This window comes from Aedes albopictus, chromosome 2, assembly GCF_035046485.1.
Source record: "Aedes albopictus strain Foshan chromosome 2, AalbF5, whole genome shotgun sequence".
Classification (NCBI taxonomy): domain Eukaryota; kingdom Metazoa; phylum Arthropoda; class Insecta; order Diptera; family Culicidae; genus Aedes; species Aedes albopictus.
Window position 1 is genome coordinate 395,988,654 of NC_085137.1, and position 27,403 is coordinate 396,016,056.

The 27,403-nt window shown below is 38.6% G+C and overlaps 3 protein-coding genes across 3 annotated transcripts in view; 2 read left to right on the forward strand and 1 right to left on the reverse strand.

Moving 5' to 3' along the window:
- The window catches only part of LOC115253479 (KAT8 regulatory NSL complex subunit 2), a 598,461-nt gene that overhangs the window by 502,856 nt on the left and 68,202 nt on the right, over positions 1–27,403 (forward strand). The gene's annotated exons all lie outside the window — the stretch shown is intronic.
- On the forward strand, positions 5,992–7,671 carry LOC115270153 (actin-related protein 6). The gene is made up of 3 exons (XM_029879315.2): positions 5,992–6,172; positions 6,229–7,197; positions 7,526–7,671. Exons 1-3 carry the CDS (start codon positions 6,093–6,095, stop codon positions 7,653–7,655), a joined length of 1,179 nt encoding a protein of 392 aa, XP_029735175.2. The 5' UTR covers positions 5,992–6,092; the 3' UTR covers positions 7,656–7,671.
- LOC109413469 (protein lin-7 homolog C) lies at positions 7,719–27,100 on the reverse strand. Its single transcript, XM_029879309.2, has 3 exons — positions 26,820–27,100; positions 26,458–26,724; positions 7,719–8,372 (listed from the first exon to the last, which is right to left on the reverse strand). The coding sequence occupies exons 1-3, from the start codon at positions 26,854–26,856 to the stop codon at positions 8,101–8,103; spliced, it is 576 nt and encodes a 191-aa protein (XP_029735169.2). The 5' UTR covers positions 26,857–27,100; the 3' UTR covers positions 7,719–8,100.

Sequence of the window (27,403 nt, forward strand, 5' to 3'; positions counted from 1 at the left end):
AGACTAGAGTTTCGAACCTCATGAAACTGATATCAAATTAGAAATGTTTATCATATTTTTTTTTTATTTTTTTTATTAAGTATATCATTTTTGATGACCGTTTGTTAAATCTTTCAATTGATAGATTTCATATGCTCAAATGTTAATCTTGACACTCCACTAAACAAATCAAGTGAATAATAACGATTAATCTATGTTGACCGAACGTAGACGATCCCCTTAGTGCATTGAGAACATCATCGACGAAACATACTAACCAATCAATTAGGAATTTGAGTTACTGCTTCAATCAACCTATAACACTAGAGATCGTTGAAACTGTTACCGCTTGAAAGTTGTATTCCATCGTCGCCGAATCGGATTGATTGAAACCAAACCGAAGAAAAAAAAGTTATAAGTAAGCGAAAAGAAAAAAAAAACACAAAATAATCATATTTACGTAATTATTGGGACAGCACGAGAATCAACCCCCTGTACTTGATGATACAACAATAGAGAGCATTAATTCTGTGTAGCAATAATTATTTAAACGTTGAAAGAATCCTCACCAAAAAAAAATCGAATAACATCAGCAGGTAATTGGTACGACCAGAACAAAAACTAACCTGCTCAAAAAGCCAAACTGTGCGAAACTGTAAAAGGCTTCACCGTGCTTCAGACCAAGCCATCAAGCGAAATCAAACCCGTTATTCAGCTAGAAAAAGAAAACTTCGCTCGTACCTTTCGCAAAAAAATGACACATCTATCGTTAAAATACATTCTTCAATTGGACGGGTACCTATATAATACATATATAAAGCTATCGGAGAGAAAGCGAAAGTTGAGTATTCTACTATTCAATTGCAAATAGCGAATTGCCTGAGTTAAAAATATCTTCAATAACCCGACCGATCACCATCATCAGTTACGATTATGTGATTACCGATTATATTGTAATTAATTCCACCGCTAAAAGGTCATGACGAGAATCTAAAAATCAATAAAACATACAAAATTCAAATCAACTGCACGGATGTTTTGATTGTAGATTACGAGAAAGCCTTGAACATAGGTATTTTTCATTCCTTTTTGGGGATATCACAGTTTCTAACGTACCTTATATCACAGAGAAACAGACGTAACACTTAGAACAAATTTCATTAAAAAAATCGCCACGAAAACATAATCGTGCGATGCTAAGCGTACTGTGTTTGGCCGGGCCGCCACTAGATGGCGGTAGTGAGCAAACGTCAAACTGGAGCAAAACCGATATCAGCGCCGCGATTGGTCAATCGACCTACTACTGAATATTTAAATCGACCATTAAAAAGGTGATCGATGGGAAGCGATGAGAGTGTGACGTCTGTTTCTCTGTGCTTTTACCACAGACAAACAGACATATTACTTAGATGAAATTTGTTTCAAAAACATCGTTTGGCATCTCACTAGCACCATCTATAATGCTCAATCCGAAGCATTCATTTGCAGGTGTTGTTTCCCTCGGCTCGATGTAACAATTTTGCAGGTGACGACTCCGCCGTGGCGTCATCCATTCATAAAACATGAATGAAGGTTCATGATTGAGTCATTTTATGTAAACATTGATCGGTGTCGCGTTCATTTCTCTCCAAAATTGATAGGTGATGTAGGCACAGCAGCGCCACCATGACACATACGAGCACAGTCCGAACCACACTAAATTTTCAAAATAACCGTTAAATCGTGCGATGTTTGCAATTTGAGGAGTATGTCTGTTTGTCTGTGCTTTTACCTTTGCTTCCCAAACAATCGCAAACCATATTAGGAACATATCTCCTATCATGTATCGTATGCCACAAAAGTTCGGCCTATTGGACGCAGTGGCTTAATTTCCCCAACAGGGGAGGAAAAAAATCATGTTCTATGTTAATTTTTAGAACTCCAGGCACATCCCCAACAATCACTACCACAGCACTAACACCACTAGATCCGCCTCTGTCTCTACCAGCAATCATGTGCTTTATCTACACGGCAAAAAATCTGCACGGTCGATTCAAAGGAAATACTTTTTGAGTTATTAACGTTTGATATCTTCCATAATTTCGTGACGCGGTCGATTTTTTGTTTTTGCAAAGTGTACCCCGGTATAGCCATTAAATACGTAGTCCTACGTCAAAATCCTTGAACTATTCAACAACATCACGGGGGTGAATCTTCATCACGAAAAGAGCCGCTCGTTTGATTGCTGGACACTAGCGAACCTGGTGGTGGAAAGCAAGCTTTTTTGTACAGCGAGCATAGGGCGGGAGCGAGGCACGCTTTGATGATTTTTTATTTCTCCAAGGAAATTCGTTCCACTCTAGTTTTCCAAGTGAAAATTTTACGACTTCCACCTCGAAACTTCAAATTTGTTCGAAGATATACATCTGTTCTGTGACAACATCCTAATCAACATGATCAGAAATGATTCTCCCTTGAATTAGCAATACTGTTGATACTGACTTGAGATCAAAACAAATCCAATGGAGATATCAACTGAAAATCACTGCTTTGGGCATGAAATTAAATATTATGCTTTTGCTTGAAATCCGAAGTGATCAGCGGTGCGAAAATTGATTTTAATGGGCTGCTTGCAGTCCAGAAGGAATTTCTCAAAACAAACAAACAAACAAACAAACAAACAAACAAACAAACAAACAAACAAACAAACAAACAAACAAACAAACAAACAAACAAACAAACAAACAAACAAACAAACAAACAAACAAACAAACAAACAAACAAACAAACAAACAAACAAACAAACAAACAAACAAACAAACAAACAAACAAACAAACAAACAAACAAACAAACAAACAAACAAACAAACAAACAAACAAACAAACAAACAAACAAACAAACAAACAAACAAACAAACAAACAAACAAACAAACAAACAAACAAACAAACAAACAAACAAACAAACAAACAAACAAACAAACAAACAAACAAACAAACAAACAAACAAACAAACAAACAAACAAACAAACAAACAAACAAACAAACAAACAAACAAACAAACAAACAAACAAACAAACAAACAAACAAACAAACAAACAAACAAACAAACAAACAAACAAACAAACAAACAAACAAACAAACAAACAAACAAACAAACAAACAAACAAACAAACAAACAAACAAACAAACAAACAAACAAACAAACAAACAAACAAACAAACAAACAAACAAACAAACAAACAAACAAACAAACAAACAAACAAACAAACAAACAAACAAACAAACAAACAAACAAACAAACAAACAAACAAACAAACAAACAAACAAACAAACAAACAAACAAACAAACAAACAAACAAACAAACAAACAAACAAACAAACAAACAAACAAACAAACAAACAAACAAACAAACAAACAAACAAACAAACAAACAAACAAACAAACAAACAAACAAACAAACAAACAAACAAACAAACAAACAAACAAACAAACAAACAAACAAACAAACAAACAAACAAACAAACAAACAAACAAACAAACAAACAAACAAACAAACAAACAAACAAACAAACAAACAAACAAACAAACAAACAAACAAACAAACAAACAAACAAACAAACAAACAAACAAACAAACAAACAAACAAACAAACAAACAAACAAACAAACAAACAAACAAACAAACAAACAAACAAACAAACAAACAAACAAACAAACAAACAAACAAACAAACAAACAAACAAACAAACAAACAAACAAACAAACAAACAAACAAACAAACAAACAAACAAACAAACAAACAAACAAACAAACAAACAAACAAACAAACAAACAAACAAACAAACAAACAAACAAACAAACAAACAAACAAACAAACAAACAAACAAACAAACAAACAAACAAACAAACAAACAAACAAACAAACAAACAAACAAACAAACAAACAAACAAACAAACAAACAAACAAACAAACAAACAAACAAACAAACAAACAAACAAACAAACAAACAAACAAACAAACAAACAAACAAACAAACAAACAAACAAACAAACAAACAAACAAACAAACAAACAAACAAACAAACAAACAAACAAACAAACAAACAAACAAACAAACAAACAAACAAACAAACAAACAAACAAACAAACAAACAAACAAACAAACAAACAAACAAACAAACAAACAAACAAACAAACAAACAAACAAACAAACAAACAAACAAACAAACAAACAAACAAACAAACAAACAAACAAACAAACAAACAAACAAACAAACAAACAAACAAACAAACAAACAAACAAACAAACAAACAAACAAACAAACAAACAAACAAACAAACAAACAAACAAACAAACAAACAAACAAACAAACAAACAAACAAACAAACAAACAAACAAACAAACAAACAAACAAACAAACAAACAAACAAACAAACAAACAAACAAACAAACAAACAAACAAACAAACAAACAAACAAACAAACAAACAAATATGGTCTTCTACAAAGTTGTTCCTATAAATAAATAAGGTCCTCTTCCAATGTAAATGAAAATTGGAAACCAATTTTTTTTTTTGCAAGAATAACTATACACATTCTACGGGAAAGTTGTAGATCTATCAATTTTGAGCAAGTTTGCTGAAGACAGTTTTTATGTAGCTTTAAAATTGACGGATTTAGAGATATTTTTCTGAATTAGCTTAGGGTGGTTCAAGAAAACCGGTTTTCTGGCTTTAACTTTTTCAGTTTCAATTTCTCATCAAAGTCACGCATGAAACACTTGTAGAGAATTTGAAAACGCGTCGTTTCGTGCGCGGAGATGGTCGTTATCTCTTTTGGTTCAATAGTTACAGGCGTTTTTCTTTAAAAAATATAGTTTACTCACAGAGAAACAGACGTCACACTCTCATCGCTTCCCATCGATCACCTTTTTAATGGTCGATTTAAATATTCAGTAGTAGGTCGATTGACCAATCGCGGCGCTGATATCGGTTTTGCTCCAGTTTGACGTTTGCTCACTACCGCCATCTAGTGGCGGCCCGGCCAAACACAGTACGCTTAGCATCGCACGATTATGTTTTCGTGGCGATTTTTTTAATGAAATTTGTTCTAAGCACAGAGAAACAGACGTCACACTCTCATTGCTTCCCATCGATCACCTTTTTAACGGTTGATTCAAATATTCAGTAGTAGGTCGATCGACCACTCGCGGCGCTGGTATCGTTTTTGCTCCTGTTTGACGTTTGCTCACTACCGCCATCTAGTGGCGGCCCGGCCAAACACAGTACGTTTAGCATTGGGCGATTATGTTTTCGTAACGATGCTTTTTGATGAAATTTGTTCTAAGTGCTACGTCTGTTTCTCTGTGTTCTAAGTGTTACGTCTGTTTCTCTGTGGTTTACTGAAAAGGTGTTACCAAGGTTATTATGTATTGTAAGGTTGTCTTAGATGTAAAAACTGGCTGAGCGGCCATTATTTTTTCACCGTGTGAAATTCTGAAAACAAATCCCCCGCCTCCTCAAATTCCTTTGAAATTTTGCTTCCTCTACTTTTCTCCACAAACTGAGTGTATAAGAACAAATCACTAACTGAGTAGGTCTATTTGTGAGTGTTGCAATTTGCTGGGTAGACTCACATTAGCGTGTCTCAGTCTTCTTTATCGATAGTACGGACGCATTCCAGATTCTGTAGCTCATTCAACTAGAAACGGACTCTGCAACGTGTGTTTTGGTCAGTCTACACTGAAACTAAACTGAGAACTAATTTAGTAATAAATTGAATAGTTTATTTTTCAATTCTTATGCTGAGTCCTTTTTTCAATGGCAAATTCCATGAAAACTAAATTTAATTTTAAACATAAGCAAAGCATCTTGTTTATTTCGTACAAGACTCACTTCGTTTGCATTCGAGTGAGAATTAAGCTGTTAAAATTCATCGCTACCTTTTGTACCAGTGTATTTATTGTGATGAGCAAACAAAAATGTTTGTAAACAATTTAACGTCTCGCGCCCAGTGTTATCATTTCTCGCCCAGAGACTGTTGGGCAGTCAAAGTTAGTGAATTTTGCGGATTTTGTGAACAATTTCTTGTGATTGTAATACAATTTAGTGTACGAACTAAACCGGCAGAAACAATGTCGGATGGCGACGTTTTCATCCTGGACAATGGAGCATTCTACGCGAAGCTGGGAATGTCCGACTGGGACAAGCCGAAGTAAGTAATAACCAACTGAGCTGGCGCCCATGATATTGATGGAGCTCTATTTTCAGAACCGTACTGAACTGCATCACCAAAGCCAAATCCGAGCGGCGTCGCCCGTTCATCGGCAATCAGATTGACGAGTGTCGAGATGTCTCCGGGCTGTTCTACATTCTGTGCTTTCAGCGGGGCTACCTGGTCAATTGGGACATTCAGAAAACGGTGTGGGACTACATGTTCAGCTCGGATTGCTGCCCGGTGAACTTTTCCGAGACGCCTTTGCTGGTAACGGAACCCCTGTTCAACTTCCAATCGATCCAGGAAGCCATGCTGGAGATTCTGTACGAGGAGTACGATTGCGATGCGGTTTGTAAGACGAATTCCGTTGACTTGGTGGCTTTCAACTATAAGCCGTTGTGCTGCGTGGTCGTCGATATGGGATACAGCTTCACACATGTGGTTCCTTTCGTGAAAGGTGTGAAGCAGAAGGATGCCATTCGGCGGATCGACGTTGGAGGAAAACTGCTGACGAATCATCTGAAGGAAATCATTTCCTACCGACAGTTGAACGTAATGGACGAATCCTATGTGATAAACCAGGTCAAAGAAGACAGCTGCTTTGTATCGCAGGACTTCAACGAAGACATGCGGATTGCCCGGAAGAAACCTCAGGATAATTCCATCATCCGGGAATACGTCCTGCCGGATTACACGCAGATCCGCCGAGGGTACCTGAGACCGTACGATCCAAAGAATGCCGCCAATGAGGAATTGCAAACCCTAAGACTGAACAACGAACGGTTCGTTATTCCGGAGGTGCTGTTCCATCCGTCGGACATCGGAATTCAGCAGATGGGGCTGGCGGAAGCAATCGTGGATGCAATCAACAGTTGCCCGGAAGAAACGCGGCCGCATCTGTTCGCAAACGTTGTGGTGTGCGGCGGAAGTGCACTGTTCAGTGGAATGCAAGCGAGGATACTGAAGGACGTGCGAGCTCTGGCACCGGATGAGTTCGAGGTGAACGTTACCGTACCCAAAGAGTAAGTTGTTCAATGTTTAGTTTATCTTACGCTGCTTTTTCCTTCTTATTAGCACATTTCATACTTCAGAAACGACTACACATTACTAGGTAAAATCTTCAGATTGATGATTTTGAATAGAAAAGCTAACGTCTTTGGCATGTCAAGCACATTGCCATACGACCCTTATCTGTAGCATATCTGCATCTGCACCATGTTGTATATCTATGCAAATCTGTACCATGTTGTTTTTCTACGAACTTGTCCCATTCGCTTTAACTAAAACTATATTTCAAAATTAATGTCGGACTCACTGAAATCTTTTGTACATTTTAACTCCCTTTTTCAGCCCAATAACCTACTCATGGTACGGCGGAAAGGAATACTCGCAGTCTCTCAGCTTTCTCAAGTCCTGCATGAGCCGGAGTCAGTACGAAGAGCATGGGATCAAACATTTGATCGAGAAGTATGACCACTAGGTTCGCGAACCACGGTAGACAGGTAAGTGTTTTTTCTTTCATTTCATTCAGAAATCACCTGGCTAGCCATCAACGCGACATATACTTTTTATTTGTTATGGATATAATCATTAATGGGATCAGACAGTTTAACACGATCGAAGTTAACATAAACTGTAAATATGTGTGTCATCTTAACGTGAATGGACAAGAAACAAAGTGAAAGTTAAATTAAATCTAACTTAAATGGAAAACATAAAACGGTGTTCACATAGATGAAAATATGAGAAATCCCGCTACAAAGCGATCAATCGTAGAATAATGTTGGTAAATAGCATGAACTCGGCTTTCTGAATACCATTTTCTAATTCGAGTAAGAGATAATTTATCGATGTATGGCAACTATTGTGCACGATCATGACGTTTCTATCTTTAGTACTGTTGGCGCCTTCTGGCCGCTCGTTGCTTATCGAAGCGCAACTCCATCTCCTCCAGAACCTTTGGGCTCCAGAACCTTTGGGGTGTAACGTACGACCAGCTTAACGGAGCCGATGGCCTGCTTCAACAGCTCGACAGCCTTCTCGTGATTTTCGCCTTCGACGGAAACGCCGTTCACCGAGAGGAGCTGATCGCCCCGTTTCAATCCACCATGGCGATCGGCTACGCCTCCAGGGATAATACGGGAAATGTAGATGGGCGAATTTTGCTCCTTTCCTCCCATGACGTTGAATCCTAGACCTGTGAAATAGAAATGTCTTAATCAGTACTATTCGAACTTGCTTCGTATAAAATTGTTATCAGTAATGGTGTGCTCTATTAAGGTGACATGGTGCAATACTGAACTAACTATAAATCATTGTTTTTTTGCTTTTCAATGACTGTTTGCTTCGCGATTTCCAAGTTATAGAAATGTCTAATTTTGATTACCGCATCTGAAACAATCTTTCGCAGCTATCCTCGAAGGTGTGATGTGCACTAGCACCCTTCTCCAAAGCAATACCTTCTAGGTGACCCCGGAGACGTTAGCGCCAATGGAAATGTTTTTGTTTCTTTTCTATGCAATGGGGGATAATCTGCTCAATAGATACCCGAATGACCCTGGTCCGGGGTAGTGTGGGGGTGAGGAACCGTATCCTACAGGCAAGGCACAGGACTACACCCCGACCCACTGAACACATTCCCAATGCCGCCTGACCCTACGCGTCTCATGAATCACCAAGAATGTGTTGCTTCAGAGAGGAGCGTGTTTCACCGTTTCCTCTAAACTAACACAAACCGGAAATTCTGGAGAACTCGAGACGATGTAGATACTGTCTAAAGCAGCCATGACCCTGGGTCAGGTTGAATTTCCACATGGCGCGTATTATAGAGGCCAACCTGGCAGTTCTACAAGTCGTATACACCTTGTACAGTGCACTATTTAGTCTAAATATATTTCCCGATAAGCCTAATTCTTTTGGAATTCTAATAGAGATCATGATCGCAGGCATTTTTGCTAGGCTTTGTCCCAGTTTTGAGTGTGATTTGGCAGCCGCGAACGCCACCCGTCGTTGATTCCGCTTCTTATCATTCCGTGCACGTTGTATCCGTTGCCAAGCCCCTAGACAGGCGCGGCGCAAGTTCACAATATGGTCTTCCAATCATAGGATGGACTTGCCTTTGCATGGTGGCATCGCATGCGCGTGAGAGCACCGCTATCAATTGGCCATCGCTTAGACCAGTGCACAATGGTCCACGAAACAGATTTACGAGGAAAGATGCATTCAGCGCGCCTTCAAATGATTTTCTAGATTAATATGGTCTTCTACAAAGTTGTTCCTAAAAATAAGGCCCTCTTTTCAATGTACATGAAAATTAGGGTGGTCCATATTTTCAAAGAAATTGGTAACCAAATTTTTTTTATTTGAAAGAATAACTATATACATTCTTCAGGAAAGTTGTAGATCTATCAATGTTGAGCAAGTTTGCTGAAGACACTTTTTATGTAGCTTTGAAATTGACCGATCTAGAGGTATTTTTCAGAATAATAGCTTAGGGTGGTTCAAGAAAAAGCCGGTTTTCTGGCATTAACTTTTTCAGTTTCGATTTTTCATCAATGTCGCCCAAGAAACACTTGTAGAGCATTTGAAGACGCGTCGTTCCGTGCGCTAAGATGATCGTTATCTCTTTTGGTTCAATAGTTACAGGCGTTTTTCTTAAAAAATCAAAGTTTTTTAAAAAGTGTTATGACGGTGTGCCGACAACCCCCTTCGTTGCGGCAACGTTGCCGATTGTAGTCATACCCATGGTTCTCCGGTGACAATCGTTTGAGTGAAGCAATGGAGATTGTCACTGATCATGAGTTTGCAAAAACTAGATGATTGATCAAGCACCATAGTTATCTAGTCCATAACGTGAATATTGTTACAAAATCTCTTGTTTGAATTCCCCTAATGGTAAAATATATTATACTTATACAATGAATATTTCTAACATAGCCTATTTACAGTTATAAATCTAACAGTAATCTACTGGAAGTGTACTTGAATAACATTTCTAAACAGATCGTTGTCGGTAAGATTCAGTAGTGAAGATTCATGTATGGAAATAATGAACTATGTTGAATTATAGAAACGGGAATTAATTCGTCTAATTAGATCACGTCGTCGTCCTTCCCTGGCCAAGTTCGCAGGGGTTGACGGTATTAAAGTGAAGGAGTTTCATTTTGATTATTTTAATGTATTGTTCTTTAGTGAAACATATCACCTTTTTAACACTTTAATGCGCCTCCAACGGTTCATCACGAACCGGCTGCTGCAGATGGAGTATGGCTGATCATATGTATCAGACATGCTCGATAAACACGGAGGATCCGCCAGGGCTCAGTAGAGTCTATTCCCAAGCAATAGTTCCAAGTCGGTTGGATTTGAGAAGGTTTTGATGATGGTTACAAATCCTAATAAAAGTAATATAGGATTTGTGACAGGTTTTGGAACCTTTAACAGCCAGCTGACTTCAAAATGTTGTTTGGGCTCTATTTCCCACGTTTCTCGGTTGATTTTGATTAGTAATTTATTAATGTAATTGTCGCTTTGTCGATTTTTTACCATGTTAGTTGGTTATATTTTCTTTAAATAATGCAATTAAAATCAACCGACGAATTGATAGTGGGAAGGAGTTTTGCAGCACTTAATTGTGCTGATAGATTCGAAGCTAACGTGCGAACATTTAAACGTATTGTTAACATCAATGCGTTCGACGTGACATTTCGGACAAAAGCTGACTGCTTTTTATTAACTGAACAACGTTTCTTTTGTATGACTAGGTTGACATTTCTAGGCCACGCATGAGAAAATGACATGGTTTATCGAGGTAGGACCGAAAGGACAGAACGAATTTGAATATTTTTCATAGTATTTGTAGAGGGATGAATACATAATAGTTGACAAGCAATTTTTGTTTTATTACAATCAACTGACCAACTTGGCGAGGCTTGCTTACATAACAACTGACAATAAAGAAACCTATTTTCCTTGACTTTCTACGCAATGGACATCCGACCAAACACACGTGTTTTCGTTAATCTCCTAGGCATTATTAAGACATGACGTATGTGCATGACGAAACAACTAGCAGGACACAGTTCCAGGCGTCTCTTTTTAATAACGACATTCAGCATATTTCCAATAAAACTACACTTCAATAAAGCAAAGACTAAAGCTGCTATGATAGAACAGATCAGAATGACTTAATTGACCATTGACTACATGTTGGAGATCTACTTCAAATAACTGACAAACTGACAAGAACCTAACTAAATACATGGACCATACTACAAAAAAAAACAATTGACAAAAAGAAAAAGGGGAAACTTTTATTAAAACTATTTTTGTTCAACGCAGGCCAAAACAGTGTCGACTTGGGCCACGATATGCCTACGTACTTCTGTGTGTTGAAACAAAAATAGAGGCTCATAGAAGCAAACGTAGGGAAAGGGTGCGGTGTTAGAACATAAGCACAGTGTGCTACCGCCGTAATCACTATGAAAAAAAAAAAAAAAAAAAAAATTAGATCACGTCGTCGTCCTTCAGTACGTTGATTTGGGTCACCAAATTTGTAAGTAGCATAATTGTAGCATCTTGAAAAAATGTGTTAAAACAAATTTATTGATTCTAGCTTAAAGCACACAGAAATCAAACAGTGTTGCTAAATAGAGTGGTGACAAATTCCACAGACGGGTGGGGGCAAACATAAAAAATATCTTTTGCCCGCATTCGAAAGAAGAAATGTTGTTATAAAACATATCAAAAAATTAGAGGGGTGTTATTTTTGTAACTCAAGTGAAAAATACTTGAAAAGTGCCTATTTTTTTTCTAGAAAATCATCAATATCTTTTGAACGGAATGATGCAGCAACATTCTCAGCGCACGAAAATGCGCGTTTTTGGAAGCTCTAAAAGTGGTTCTTAGGCGACTTTGACGATAAATTTGAAACAAGAAAAAAGATAAAGCAGTAAAACGATTTGTTCTTGCGTCACCCTATATGGGAAAATGCTCCAAATTTGGTCAAAACAGTTTAAACGCTTTATCTTTTTTGTTTCAAATTTCTCATCAAAGTTGCCTAAGAACCATTTTTAGAGCTTTAAAAAACGCACGCTGAGAATGTTGCTACGTCATTCCGTTCAAAAGATATTTTCTTGAAAAAAAAAGGCTCTTTTCAAGTATTTTTCACTTTAGTTACAAAAATAACACCCCTCTAATTTTTTGATATGTTTCATAACAACATTTCTTCTTTCAAATGCGGACAAAAGATATTTTTTTATGTTTGCCCCAACCCGTCATAACATTTTTTTAATTAAAAAAAAAACAATGATTTTTTAAGAAAAAAGCCTGTAACTATTGAACCAAAAGAGATAACGACCATCGCACGAAACGACGCGTCTTCAAATGCTCTACAAGTGTTTCTTGAGAGACTTTGATGAAAAATCGAAACTGAAAAAGTTAACGCCAGAAAACCGGTTTTTCTTGAACCACCCTAAGCTTATTCAGAAAAATACCTCAAGATCGGTCAATTTTAACCTTCCTTAGTCCCTAAAAAAAGTTACAAATAAGACCCTGGGGTCATTTTTGACCCCAAACTTTGGACAGCTCGCAAAAATCAGTGGCTTGTCCGATTTTGAATCTTTTTGGCTCAAATGAAGGCGGCACAAGTCTAGTTTATAAAACCACCGGAGAAATCCGGATTTGGCCACTGTGGCCACCGGGAACCTGCTTCAACTGAAAAATGCCGCTTTAGAGACCCTAACTTTGGCAAGCTATAACTTTGCAACCGAACAAGTAATCAGAACCGACCAAGGATCGTTGGAAAGGTATTCACGATTATAGACATTAATATTGACTAATTATTGAGAACCGGTTCCGGAAATCCGGAACATCCGAAATTTTAGTTTTCATCATTGCTATGTACTTAAAAATCCACAAATGTATACCCTTTATGCATATTATTGCATAACTTCTCTGCACGCTTCACTGAAATCAGAAACATATTGTTCAAGACCATTTTTGAAGGGTTCTGGGCAGGTCTGGTCAATGTGGAACGGGTTACAGGGATTCCGGAAGGTGGTCAATTGGGTAACGACAAAGAACTTCGTATAGTTTTCGCTCCAAAACCCGTCACCACATGGTGCAACCTTCGTGGATTTTCATGGCTGTTTTTCTTGTGATACACAAATAGATTGATAGTCATCTTCTTCTTCTTCTTGGCGTAACATCCGTACTGGAAAAAAATCTGCTTCTCAACTTTTATGTTTTATGACCATTTCTACTAATATTTACTGAGAGTTTTCTCTGCCAATCATTATTTTACGTATGTATGTATATCGTGTATACTATATGCCCAAGGAAGTAAGAGTAATTTCACTTATGAAAAGTTCTTAGGCTGACCGTAAATTGAGCCCGTCACCCTCATGCTGAATGCCTTTACACAGCTATGGTTATTGTTCCACGTGTTCACCGGAGTGGCCACCGGCGAAATCCATATTGTATTGCTGTCTGATTTTTACAACAAATGTAGGCTGTGATCTCGATGTTTTAGGCCACTGGAATGACCACCGGAGTAACCCCAATTGTTTTACTTCAATTTTCTTTCTGCAAAAAAAGTAGGCATTCGGAAGCTCACCATATTGTCGTGAGAGCTATTCAAAATTTTGACTTTCTTGTAGGGTAAAAGGGTATAATACGCCCCACCGGGGCAAAACGCCCCCCTTCATTTTCTAGCGATTCAAGCGCTTTTCTCATGCGTGATCGATTAGAAATCATAAATATTGTAGAATAATTGCCATCAAGCTGGTCCGTTAGTTGATTGGTAGAGAAAAGCAATAAAAATATCAAAAAGTTTGAAATCGAAGCTTTTGGCGTAATATTTTACCTCTTGTAAGCTGACTTCGTTTACAATGGAAGCTAGTTCTGTTTAATTATGTTATTTTAAAACTTTTATGTAGGTAAACACTTGTTAAAAGACCGTCCTAGGATAAGCATGTGGTGGACATTTTTATCACGGGGCTGGACGTTTTTCTTTTGATGGGGCGTATTGCCCCTTTTGTTTTGAAAAGGCAAAATTTGGAACGTTTTCGAAAAACGTTTTAAAGCTTCCATAGCCGCCCCTCCAAAGGCAAAGTTCGCATGCAACACGTCACTGACTTTAGGAACAACGATTTGCAGTGGACAAAAGATGGAATAAGGCGTCAGTTTTAGATATATTGCCATTTCTGCTTAAGGGGGGCATATTATACCAGTTTACCCTATATGTCTCGTAAAATAATAAAACTATGATATTTCTGCCATAATCTGATGCAAGATTTTTTCATTATCTACCGTATGCGTGATAATGTTTGCACCATCTTACAAATAGGGTTTTTGTATCACTTGCAAACACACTGGACTGGTCTAGCCACACATGTTTCTCATATACCATATTCTCGGGATCAGCTCCTAAAATGAGCTGTAGGTGGTTGAATTTAGATATGTCGAAATGACATTTCAGCACTGACTATGATGTGAGTTAGAGCTTACGTGCATGCAAAGAAAACCATTGATAGAAATAAGTCACGGTGACTTCTGCGCAACAAAAATCTGCGCCGGTGTGACTCTTCGATGACAAGTGTGTTACTTGGGTTTTTTTATTTTCGATAAAAATTCAAAAAAAAAAATCCTTCGGGAGCTCTCACGATTATTGCTATAGGAGTTTCACTAGGAATTCCGGCAGAATTTCCCTCACGGAGTTCAAACAAGAATCTCTCATGAAGCTCCACCTATTATTCGTCTAGAAGTGCCCGCAGGAACTCCTGCAGGAATTCCTCTAGATCAGTGGTGCTCAGCACTTTACGGCTTTCATCAACAAAATTGCTTAGTACTTATCGACAACCAATACAATGACAACAAATTTGTATTCAAACTAAAACTTAGTAGCGAAGTTATTTTGTAGTACAAGGGTACTAAACTGAAATTAATTTTGTAACTTTTCGTAATTTGACGAATTTCGGCAAAGTTGAGTGCGGCCTGGGGGCCTATTCTTTTATTCAATCGAATAAATCTCGAAAGATTTAAAATATAACTTATGTTTTTCTCCATAACCAATTAGCTACAACACCAGGCTTTTAATAAAGTATAAATTTGTAACACATCTCTTCAGTATTTAATGATATCTAACCAAATGTTGCGCAAAAATACGAAAAGCGCTGAGCTCCACTGCTCCATTGGTAACCTTTCAAGGAATTTCATAAGGAATACTTCCAAGTCCCACCATAAATGCCACCAGAAAATTCGACCGGAAATTCTCAAGGAATTTCACCAGTAATTTCAGGAGCTCTAACTGAAACTGAAACTCCAGTAGGATTTAAAAACAGAAATTCTGTCAGTACCACTGCAAATTCCCGCAGAAGTCGCATCCTCTAGAAGTTTCAACGAAAATTCTTCTAGGAGTTCTACCACAAATCCCTAGGTCTAGAGGTTGCCCCGGAAATTCTCTTGCCAGTACTAATTTTTGAAATTAATAACTGTTTTTGAAGTTACAACGGGAATGACTCCAGGAGTTTCTCAAGAAAATCATCTAGGAGTTCCGTTACGAATTCTCAGAGCAAGTTTACCGGGGGCTACTATCTGGGTGAGTAAAATGATTGCCCACAGAGTTGTCATTTTAGTTTAGTTACTCATTTCCACACCGGTCGCTACTATATTTAGTTACCGGATTGCGTACCGGTCGTTGCCAAATACTGTTGCGGTATAAACAAAATATTTTGGAAACCTATTTTGGAAGAATGTCTTCTGGGATTCCCCAAGAATTCCCTCTGATATACTAGCATGAATTTTTACTGAGTATCCTCGAGCAATACGTACTAAGATTTCCACAGAAATCTCTTCCGGGATTTTACCTAAAATTTCTACTGGGACTTCTCATTCTTTTCGGGATTCCTCCTTGAATTTCTCCGGGGATTCCTCCAAGAGTTCCTCCGGGAATTCATTCAGGAATTTCTCCAGGGTTTCTACCAGGAATTCCCTCGGGAATTACTCACAGAATTCCTCCGATGATTCCTCAAGGAATTCCTCCGAGGATCCTTCCAAGAATTCCTCCGGGGATTCCCCCAAAAATTCTTCCGGGGATTCCTCCAGGGATTCTTCCAGGAATTCCTCCGGGGATTCCCTCAAGAGTTCCGCCGGGAATTCCTCCGAGGATTCCTCCGGGATGCTTCCGAGGATTCCTCCGAGCATTCCTCCGGGAATTCCTCCGAGGATTCCTCCTGGAATTCCTCCGGGAATTCCTCCGAGGGTTCCTCCGGGAATTCCTCCGAGGATTCCTCCGGGAATTCCTCCAAGTATTCCTTCGGGAATTCCTCCGGGAATTCCTTCGGGAATTCCTCCGGGAATTCCTCCGGGAATTTCTTCGGGAATTCCTTCAGGAATACCTCCGGGAATTCCTCCAGGAATACCTCCAGGAATTTCTCCAGGAATACCTCCGGGAATTCCTCCAGGAATACCTCCGGGAATTCCTCCAGGAATACCTCCGGGAATTCCTCCAGGAATACCTCCGGGAATTCCTCCAGGAATACCTCCGAGGATTCCTCCAGGAATTTCACTGAGGATTCCTCTGAGGATTCTTCCAGGAATTCCTCCGAGGACTCCTCCGGGAAATTTTCCAAGAATTTCTCCAGGAATTCCATTAGGAGTTTCTCCAGGAATTCCTCCGGGGGTTCATTCAGAATTTTATTCGGATGTTTCTTCAGGAAATTCCTCCGTGGGTTGAATTTCTAGGGGAATCTTCGAAGGAATTCTAGGAGGAATCTCTACAGAAATTGTGTATGAAATTCCCGGAGGTACTTCCGGATTAATCCGCGGATAAATTCTTTGGGAGTTATATTTTCTTTTGATTCTTCCAGCACTTCTCTCACCCGAACGCTGCGACGGGTACTGCTGGACATTTTCGCTTGTGATATTCGCAGATTTTATCTAACTGCAAGTGTTTACAAAATTTGTTGCTTACCACTGGTGCGTTTTGTTCGAAACAAACAAATAAAAACAATACAGCACTTTTGACATATTTGAAATAGCGATCGTTTCCCGCGCAACTATCGGGCGCCTAAATTTGTGCGCCCGATGTTTCCCGATAGCCTCGCTGCTATTTTACTAGCCCGGTTAGTAGCCCCCGATAAGGTATAGCGCTATGATACTGCGCTATGTAATTTAGTTTAGTCGCGCACCGGTAAAGGTGCTCTTAGGAGTTCCAAATATACTTTCTCTACGAATCCACTTTTTTTTTATTCTACTTTCACCAATTATGTCTTTAGTAGATCCACTGGGAATTCTGCTCAAAGTATCAACGGAAGTACTTCCAGTTACACCGGAAGTTGCACTCGAATATCCTCTGTGAATACTTGTGCCCCCCCACCCCCCTCAGCTAATATCCAAAAATGATAAGCAAATCCACCGTGAATTCCTAAAGTACCTCCACTGGAACTCCTCTAAGACTTCGACCAGACATTCTCCTAGTAGTCACAGCAAGAATCCCTCTCGGAAATCCACTAGGGATTCGTCGAGGAGTTCCAAAGAGAATTTCTCTAGGAGTTGCATCGAATATTCTCGAAGTTCCATCGGGACGTCCGGCAAGAGTTTTACCGAAAATTCTTGTGGGAATTCTTCTCGAACTTCCACCGAAAATCTCTTCAGAAATCGTTCTAAAAGTTCCAAAGAGAATTTCTTCCAGAATTCCTCAAAATACTTCTCTATGTGTTCCGCCGCAAATTTCCTCTAGAAGATAAACTTTTAATCCGTAGAGAAATTATGTCAGGAATTCCTTTGAAAGTTTAATTCACAGGGGATACTTTCTTAACAGGAGTACCGCGAAAACTTGTGGAAATTTCTTTTCAAAATACCTTTGGAAAATCCTCTAGGAGCTCCACTAAGAATTTCTCTAAGTAATTACTTTAGAAGTTCCACCGTACATTCCTTCAGGAATTCCATCGAGAGTTTCTCTGCAAGTTTCACCAATTAGTGCTCTAAAATTTTCGCAGAAAATTCAGCGGAAAGTCTTCTAGGAGTTCCTTTGGAAATTTATCTAGGTAGCATCAATTTATTACGTAATACTTAAATCTTAAATTTCGTACCCTCCCCATCCCCTTTAAGACGCATTTTTTGTGTGAAAATCTACAGTTATACTCTAATTTCTCTTAGATTTTCACCGTAAATTTGTTTAGAATTTTAACCGGAAAATTTTCTGGGAGCTCCATCAGATAGTCTTCCAAGAGTTTTGCTGTGAATACCTGTAGGAACTTCGCAACACATATGCTTCGTGAATTCCTCTAGCTCCTCCTGAAATTCCTCTTGAATTTACAATAGTTACATCGGATATTCCTCTGTAATTTATAGTAGGTACACCCAGAGGAGTTTCACTGGGAAATCCTCTAGGAGTGCCACTAAATGCCCAATGTTTCTGGTTCATAGTTTCTATGGATGCTCTACATGGAATTCTTCAAAGACTTTTATTAGATTTTTTTTAGGATTTTCATCGGGAATCCCTCTAAGATTTCCTATCGAAAATCATCAAGGAGCTTTATCGGAAATTCTGTAAACATTTCACCAGGCGTTACATCAGTAATTCTTCCAAGAGGTAATTTTATTATTTCTTTAATCAAAAAAAAAAAAAAGTAACACAAACAAAAACCAGTTCCACCAGCAATTGTCCTAAGAGTTCCACTTCTAATTCTTCTGGGGTCTCTACCAAGAATCTTTATAGCAGAAAGTTCTTCAGTAGATCTCTAGAGTTTTGTTCAGTAGTCTCTCAGGATATTTCTTCGGGTGGTCGTCCGAAAATTCCTTCAAGAGTTTCTTCGGATTTTTTGCCATAAATTTTCCATAAGTTCCGAAGGAGATCGACCTGACAATTCCTTTAAAAGATTCTCCGGGAAACTGTTAGATAAATGCTCCGCAGAAATGTCAGATGATTTATTGATGAATCCCTCAAGGAAGGTTACCCGGATTTACTCCTATAAAAAATCTCGGTGCATCTTCTGGAGAAATTCCTGGTGAAGCTTTTGGAGTAATTCTCAGTATAACTTCTATTTCTAAAGCACGGAATTATTTTATAATAAATTCCTTGATCAAAAATAATCAAATCACAGATTGGTTTCTCACACTTTGCACTTCAAGCGTGAAACACAATATGAGGTCAGCTGCTTAATGTCTACTTATGCTGTAAAACAGTTTCTTTGGTGACCTTGGCCTGGAAAGATCAAGACCATCTTTGAACGAACTTTGGTCTGGCTTGCATAATAAATTGGCCTACGAATTGATTTTCTATGGATTTACAATATTGATACAATATGGATTCCTCCGGTGGCCACTCCGGTGAACACGTGGAACAAATATGACTATTCATTAGGGGCCCCTATAACCATAGCTGTAAATGCATTCAGCAGGGTGACGGGCTCAATTTTCGGTCGGCCTAAGAAATATTCATAAGTGAAATTACTCTTACTTCCTTGGGCATATAGTATCCTCGTGCCTGCCACACGATAAACATACGTAAAATCACAGAGAACAGACATCCAGGATAGAACAAATTTCATTCGGAAAGTTGTGTAAGGATTTGAATCTTTACTTGAGTAAGGTTGCAAACCAATACACGATGACAACGCTAACGCCACCAAACACCATATTGCCACAGTCAGTGGTGAATTGAAACATTTCAAGTGGTGAATTAAATTAGTATGGGAAATTAACCGATTGCAGCGCCACGCTATTGCCACTTGTGTTGCCGATTTCAAATGACCGTTAAATTCCTTACACAGTTTCAGAACTGGACTTGGATGTCTGTTCTCTGTGGTAAAATAATGATTGGCAGAGAAAACTCTCAGTAAATATATTAGTAGAAATGCTCATAAAACATTGAGAAGCAGAATTTTCTCCAGTACGGATGTTACGCCAAGAAGAAGAAGAAGATGACTATCAATCTCTTTGTGTATCACAAGAACAACAGACATGAAAATCCACGAAGGTTGTACCATGTGGCGCGGGGTATTGGAGCGAAAACTGTACGAAGTTCATTGTCGTTACCCAATTGACCACCTTCCGGAATCCCTGTAACCCGTTCCACATTCACGCTAACGCCGCTCAGCACTAAAGTGCATAATTTCCAGACTACACCAAAAATGTGTAACCCTTGCACATTTACAAAATCAGCTCCAGTGTCCGCAAAATTGTTAAAATCGCAAAAATTTTTGTACGTCAATCTAGGTAGGATTACTAGTGACCTTGGAAAACAAACAAAAATCAACATTTCGCATCTAGAAGAGTGTACGAGCTGTTTTTTGAGAATGTGTAACGGCTGCACATTTTTGTGTGGTCTGGAAATTATGCACATATGAGTAGATCTTACACATTTTAGTGCTGAACAGTTTTAGCGTGTTGACCAGACCTACCCAGAACCCTTCAAAAATGGTCTTGAACAATATGTTTCTCATTTCAGTGAAGTAAGTGCAGAGAAATTATACAATAAAATGCATAAAGGGTATACATGTGTGGCTTTTTAAGTACATAGTAATGATGAAAACTAAAATTTCGGATGTTCCAGATTTCCGGAACCGGTTCTCAATAATTAGTCAATATTAATGTCTATAATCAAAGTCCACGTGAATACCTTTCCAACGATCCTTGGTCGGTCCTGATTACTTGTTCGGTTGCAAAGTTATAGCTTGCCAAAGTTAGGATCTCTAAAGCGGCATTTTTCAGTTGAAGCAGGTTCCCGGTGGCCACAGTGGCCAAATCCGGATTTCTCCGGTGGTTTTGAAAACTAGACTTGTGCCCCTTTCATTTAAGCCAAAAAGATTCAAAATCGGACAAGCCACTGATTTTTGCGAGCTGTCCAAAGTTTGGGGTCAAAAATGACCCCAGGGTCTTATTTGTATCTTTTTTTTATGGGAGCGCCCCTAGGGGTCATTCAATGTTTTTGATTTTTGGGAAAGGTTTATTTCCGCGAAAAAATAATTGTCAGAAAATTTCAGAGTGCTAGGATTCGTTAAATAAAAGCTACAGACAATTGAAATTTGAAAAAGGTCAAAAAAGACCCCAAGACCTTACTAAGGTTAAAGCTACATAAAAAAGTGTCTTCAGCAAACTTGCTCAAAATTAATAGATCTACAACTTTCCTGAAGAATGTATACAGTTATTCTTGCAAATAAAAATGTTTGGTGACCAATTTCTTTGAAAATCCCCTAATTTTCATGCACATTGGAAAGAGAGCCTTATTATTAGGGACAACTTTGTAGAAGACCATATTTGCTTAAAAACTCATTTGAAGGCGTTGAATGCATCTTTCCTCGTAAATCTGGTTCGTGGACCACTGTGCAGTGATTCCCAAAGTGGTCGAAAACCATATCAAAAGGGGCGAAAATTTGAAAATTTATAATTGGGGGGCGAATTTTTTTTCAAAAGCTGATGAATAGTTGACTGATGGATAGGGTGACTACGGGTATTACCGGCAGGTTTGTTCTCTTCGTCATAGGGATTTTTGTAGGCCAAATTGCCTGAAATTTGGGCATATAAATGGTTGGGCATGATTTGAGACCACCTCTGTATTCAACAGATTTGTATTTGTATTTGTATTTGAACCTAACTTCCATCGGACCCTTTTTTTGGTATATTTAGAAGTGACGTTTCTTCAAAATTCTAGAAAAATATGATACTGAATATTAGTTCTGATATTGTAATTCAAATTTCAAACAGCAAGTAAAATGAAAATCATGAAAATTTGTGGTAAAAGATCTTGGTGCGTTGTGATAGTTTTGAAAGATTTCAATAAATGTACCCATATAGCCTCCATTTCCCCGCCGTTGTTGGCGGGTACTCGGTATATAACTCTGTTAATGACGATATTAGTCCACCACTCAATCACTGCCTGACACAGAAGTTGCCGGGCTGCGTCACAGTGGTTCATATTTAGCTGTGTTACCTGCACTGTGACTTTGTCAGCTGAAGGCTGTCAAGCCTTCAAGGGCACTTGGAACCTCACGTCGGATGGAGATGCGGTTCACGAATTACCCGGAAGAAAATAAGCAGTTGGGAAGGTTCGTGCAGCTTTGTGGCTTATAGCTTCCATCTCCACATCGCCTTCAAAGTTTGCTCCTGCCAGGGTCTTTACAGTTCCACGATTTGTGTCCCACGACGGTTCAAGACAACTGGAACAAGCTTCCGTTGGCTCATGAATGCCCGGCGAATATAGCGACCAACCTTGAGCTTCTTTAATTTAAAGGGTTATATATGTTGAAATGCGCAAAAATTAGGAAAAGTTTGAACTTTTGTGAAAGTATGTAAACATATTTTTTTTTCTTGTACCGACTTTTCAAACCCTTTAAGCAGAATACCCTCTTCGAATGAGTGTAATCAGTTTCGTACCTTTTAATTCCGCCCTATGTCATAGGGCGGAATTAAAAGGTACGAAACTGATAACACTCATTCGAATATTTTTTTTAATTCTTGTTTGACGTCATACATAGTATATACAATATTTAATGTGTAAAATCAGCTTGAGAATAGGAAAAACTAGTACTAATTATCAAAGTTATAACATTTTCTGTCAAACGTGTTTTCTTTAAAGAGGTTTGCCGTGACTATGATTACAGTCTAACGGCTCAACTGAAAGCACAAACCCAAAAGAAACCCGTTACTAGAGGACCTAAAATGGCCAACCATCGGGGGTCTCCGGCAAACCGTTCCAGGGCCTCAAGCTTTAGTCCCGTGGCCCAAAAACTCCCGTGATAGCAAAAACTCATCTGGTTAGTTGGCTTAGTGATTGAGACAGTTTCATGCTGCTCTTTTTGGTGCATTTAGGTCTCCAAACATTCAAATTTATTGTGAAAAATACGCTCTTGCGAAAATGGCCAAACCATGATCCCTTTGGCGCCGGTTCCAGGTGGCCACATCCGACCAAACCTTAGTTTTGAATCGAAACCACAAAATTTAAGTTCAAATGATAATTTTGAGTACATAAACTTTATTATTTTATTGGGAAATGACTGTGAAATCGTTGTACCAAATCCGAGTCAATATGACCCGAACACCTTAAACGTAACTTTTTTTGAACACTTTCGGAAGGTTAAATGAAATTATAAAAATAGTGACTTAAGTGATGCAAATTTGTAGTGACACAAAGTGAAAAAGGTGAAAATGGTAAAAATGGGGGAAAACTTTTGTTAAAACTATTTTATCTCGACGCAAGCCAAATCAGTGTCGCTTGGGCCACATTACGCCTACGTATACTTCTGTTTGTTGAGACAAAGATAGAGGCTCTGTAGAAGCAAAGCGTAGAGAAAGGGTGCAGTGCAGAATATAAGCAAAGCGGTGCTACACTGCCGTGAATCGCAAGTCAGTCCCATATGTAAAAAGTAGGCATTGAGAAAATGGACTCTGAAGTTTTCAAATTCGACTTCTATGAGAAGCCTTGTGAAACTTTAAAAAATCGTCATGATTTGAAAACTTCTGTGATCATCATGAAACTTTCACAAATTGTTTCAAATGTGAAAACGTTACTGAGAAAAATATAAAACTAAATAAAGCAGTGTTTGGTTTTGTACTGCAGGGTACACAAGCTGATAATGGGACTGACTTGCGATTACTTTTCATTATGGGACAATCTGACTTGGTGTTGTCTTTCGATTTTACTGAACAAACTATATATTTTTTTTTCACGCAGCTGAAAGATCATCCGAAGAAAGATCGAAAACTGCCATTAACTCAATTTTGCCCAAAATGCAGATGGGACTGACTTGCGATTCACGGCAGTACAGCCGTAGCAACTTGAAAAAAATATGTAGGGTGCGGGCACCGGTTTTGGCCAGTCTAAGGGAAATCATTTTTATAAAAATAACCAATAATCCTATGAAAACAACCAATGCGTCAAAAGAAAGGTTTCAATCTATATTTTGAAGGAAAAATGCAGAAATCATGCCAACACTTGATTTTTGTATTAAAAGTGGCACTGGCCAAAATAGAAGCTCTGCCGCAGTTTTGGCCATATTCTTAAGTTTGGTTTCTATTTTGGCCAATCACGTGTATTTCTTATGGGAGTGGCCAAATTAGAAGCACCCTGGCCAAAATAGATATATGGTAGCAGATTTTTTAAGAAAATATATTTTTTTCTTCCAGTTTTTAATCAAATTGTGTGGTTTTCACAGCTGTAATCATCATATTGTATTAGGATCTACTAGTAAAAAATAAATTTACACCGATTTAGATCGCAACAGGCTCAATACCGCACTATGGCCAAAACTCCGGACTGGCCAAAACTGAAGCTTCTACCCTATAATATACATCATTTGAAATAAAAAATCAAAATTTTTATTCTCATGGTGAAATTGATCTGTCAGTTTTATGAGTGTAATATTAAAATACACGTTAATAAAAACACAAAAAAAGAAAAAGTCAGACAGTGAAATGCCTTTGTAAGTGCTGAAAAATTGTTTCGAAGATAAATTGAATTAACAATCCCAGAATGCGAAAACCTATGCAAAACTTTCACAAGTTTACAAGTTTACTAAATTTGTAAGTTTAACGTTTAATAAATCCTAAAAAAAAACGCCTGAGCGTATGCAATTTTTATACTGAATATGTGATTACTTCCGAAAAGTATAACTCTATACTTAAATTTGTATATGTGGTGGGTTGCGTACTCGCTTCTTGACAGTTAACTAGTCCTGTCTGGAGTCCTGTCCTTAGCCTACTTGATGAACCCTACACTACCACATCTCCTTTTCTTTATAATTGAATGAATTTTTATATCTACATATATAAAATGGTGGTTGCGTTTTAGGATTTGGCTCGAGAACGGGGCCTGTCCATAAACTACGTAGACTCTTAGGGGGGACGGGGGTTCTGGCCAAAGTCTACGCTCCATACAAATTTCGAAAATTTTGTATGAACGAAAGTCTACGGAGGGGGAGGGGGGTTTGAGATGGCTCAAAATGAGTCTACGTAGTTTATGGACAGCGCCACGGGTTAACGGATCTACATAATTGCATTCGTGCAAGCCTCTTGCCAGGACAGCAGCTAGTATGAATTGAAATGGCCGAATCTTTTAGCTCAAGGGGCTTCTTTATGTCGTACCCTCACCGACCAACCCGAAGTTGTCCGTGAGGGACTTTATTATGTGGTGCCCTCACCGGACCAACCCGAGATTGTCCGTGAGGGACTTTATTTAGGACCAGCTGGATGAGAATTTGCAGCTTGGTGTAAATCTTGTCACAGCAGGTAGATTAGTACGAATGGATTCCCTCGCGGGCCAACTGGTGGAGCTTGCAAACTGAGTACGTTGCGAGGGTCTTGTCATACTGGCTGCATTATTGTGGGGTTTTCCTTAGGATTGAACTTTGCTGAGGTAAACGGCTTTCTATTTGAAGCGGGCGGAACGGTTTAACTGTCCTTCACATTTTCGTCCAAAGCATCTTTGTTTTATTCATCTTCGATTCGATTAACGTTCTTCAGTATTCTCCAAGATCCCATCCTCGTCAGCCATTTGTGGTGAGTTGCGTACTCGCTTCTTGACAGTTAACTAGTCCTGTCTGGAATCCTGTCCTTAGCCTACTTGATGAACCCTACACTACCACAGTATACTTATGTCGAATTCGTTTTTGAACCTGGGTTGGAACTGGATTGGCGGAAAATGTGTAAACAAACAAACGTCAAACAAACTCAAACAAACTTTAGTACAAGCGAAACCGAAGTCGGGTTGGGGTTGAAACTGTGATCTCATCCAGTTCCAACCCAGGTTGGAACTGGATCAAAAACGAAAACGACATTATAGTTTTTTTTTATGAAAATCGGGTTAAGCGAATACTTGGCAGCTAGAAACATACATTTGAATGTTCATAACATGTGCGATACTGCTACAGTAACAAAAGTTTGAAAGTGTCTTTGAAGCTCGACTAACACGCAGTTTGGGAAAATATTTAATTTAATACAGAAATGTGTGGCTACAAAAATGTAAACTCATCATTCAATAACCCTTGAGCCAAATGATGGCCATTTCCCACATATTGTTCTAAGTTAAAAGCATTATTTTGACAAATAAAAATGTCCCTCAAGTCGATCAATTTCACCCGAAATTACGGTACCTTGGTACAGAACATATTGGAAATTATATTAAAATTATATAATCCGTAGCTCCACTTTTTAGATTTATACGTTATGCTAACTTTTTCGCCGTCCACCATATCATAGAGCATTAGCACCTTCTAGCTTCCAGCATAGGCAACACCAACAACAAACATCATTATCGATTTTCTCTTTAGGAGATAGATACGCACCTTCGTCCGTCTTGGGCAGTTCCACCACTCTGGGGTGGGCATGTCCCTCGCTGGCAGCGAATGCCGCGATGGTAGCTTTGGCAGTGGCAGATGCTCGCACATCGAGCGAACCCTGAATGTCTACGGTTTCGTAAACATGCTCGTAAACTTCGCGAACGGCGTTCAGGAAATCGCTCTGCAAGACTTTCTGCAGGGCGGCCAACTTGGTGGCGGGTACCTCTCCGCTCATCTGCAGCTTCTCCAGCAGTTCAATCGAACGCTTTACATCTAAAATCGAAATCCAGAACCATTAGAAGATATAGTCTAATTTTATCGATATACCGTGTTATTTTTAGACCCCAGCCCAAGTAATCTGACCTTACCTTTGGCTAGTGTTAATGGCTCGCAAACGTTGGCCATTTTATCGGATTGCTCTAAAATTCAATCGATTTTTGTCTTACAAAATAGAGTATAGCACTTGGCGGGCCACTGGCGTCCTAACTTCAATTTGGATATTCCTGTGCGCCACCTAAAAGCTATGATGAATATGTTGCCACACTTTCATCCGCTAGTTTACGTCCTAAAATGGTAAAAATCCAAATGTTTTTGCGAGGAATGTTATTTTTCACCTAACACTTGGCTCGCCACTAATGATGATACGGGAGACCGTGGGGCATTATGGCCATCTACAGCGAGAGCTGAAAAACTCGATACTAAAGATAAATAATTTGTCGGAAGAGTATTGAGTATGCTAGCTACTAAAACAAAAATTCTGAAAATTTCAAGGGTAGACTAGTAATGACCATATATCCCAATCGGTCCGAAATATGTAAACTTGTAACTATGCAATGTTGAACATACGATACATAATGTTCTTGTACCAATGATTTGAAAAATATCCTAATATTAAACTTTGAATTCAAGGTAAGGACTTGTTAGGGAACGTTAAAAAATTACGTCCAACATT

What these genes read in the sequence shown, in the direction of transcription:
- LOC115270153 (XM_029879315.2), top strand. Translation starts at nt 6,093, where the DNA reads ATGTCGGATGGCGACGTTTTCATCCTGGACAATGGAGCATTCTACGCG. An exon ending in TCCGACTGGGACAAGCCGAA is followed by an intron (nt 6,173 to 6,228) that starts GTAAGTAATAAC and finishes CTCTATTTTCAG; the next exon opens with AACCGTACTGAACTGCATCA. An exon ending in AACGTTACCGTACCCAAAGA is followed by an intron (nt 7,198 to 7,525) that starts GTAAGTTGTTCA and finishes TCCCTTTTTCAG; the next exon opens with CCCAATAACCTACTCATGGT.
- LOC109413469 (XM_029879309.2), bottom strand. Translation starts at nt 26,856, where the DNA reads ATGGCCAACGTTTGCGAGCCATTAACACTAGCCAAAG. An exon ending in GCCATTAACACTAGCCAAAG is followed by an intron (nt 26,725 to 26,819) that starts GTAAGGTCAGAT and finishes TTTCGATTTTAG; the next exon opens with ATGTAAAGCGTTCGATTGAA. An exon ending in ACTGCCCAAGACGGACGAAG is followed by an intron (nt 8,373 to 26,457) that starts GTGCGTATCTAT and finishes TCTATTTCACAG; the next exon opens with GTCTAGGATTCAACGTCATG.